Raw genomic sequence first — 333 nt, forward strand, 5'->3', positions numbered from 1 at the left:
ACTAGGAGAAGGGGCACAGCTGCTGCTGCTGCCCCCATACCCTGCTCCTGCTGCTGCTGCTGTTGCTGTTGCGGAGGAGGAGGAGGAGGAGGCAGAGGCGGGGGATTGGGATCCTCCTCCTGCTGCTGCTGCTGCTGCTGCTGCTGCTGCATCCAGCTGGCTACGTAAACTCAATGGAACGCGAACGCCACCTGAAATACTCCCTGCTGCTGGTGGTGCTGCTGCTGCTGCTGATGGTAGCGATGGCGCTGCTGCTGCTGCTCCTGCTGCTGCTGGTTGTTCTACTGCTACTGCTGCTTCCTCTCGCTCTACAGATGTGTCTACTGAAGCTCC

General features: G+C 60.4%; 1 protein-coding gene across 1 annotated transcript in view; it reads right to left on the bottom strand.

Moving 5' to 3' along the window:
• The window catches only part of EMH_0032910 (uncharacterized protein), a gene marked incomplete at both ends in the record, with an annotated part of 2,965 nt that overhangs the window by 2,169 nt on the left and 463 nt on the right, over positions 1-333 (bottom strand). Inside the window, one exon of the mRNA XM_013494684.1 lies at positions 41-323. Within this exon, the coding sequence (XP_013350138.1) occupies positions 41-323 (283 nt within the window). The remainder of the gene's footprint in view (positions 1-40; positions 324-333) is intronic.

Source organism: Eimeria mitis, genomic scaffold, assembly GCF_000499745.2.
Source record: "Eimeria mitis Houghton genomic scaffold, Emh_scaff1249, whole genome shotgun sequence".
NCBI classification, from domain to species: Eukaryota; Apicomplexa; class Conoidasida; order Eucoccidiorida; family Eimeriidae; genus Eimeria; species Eimeria mitis.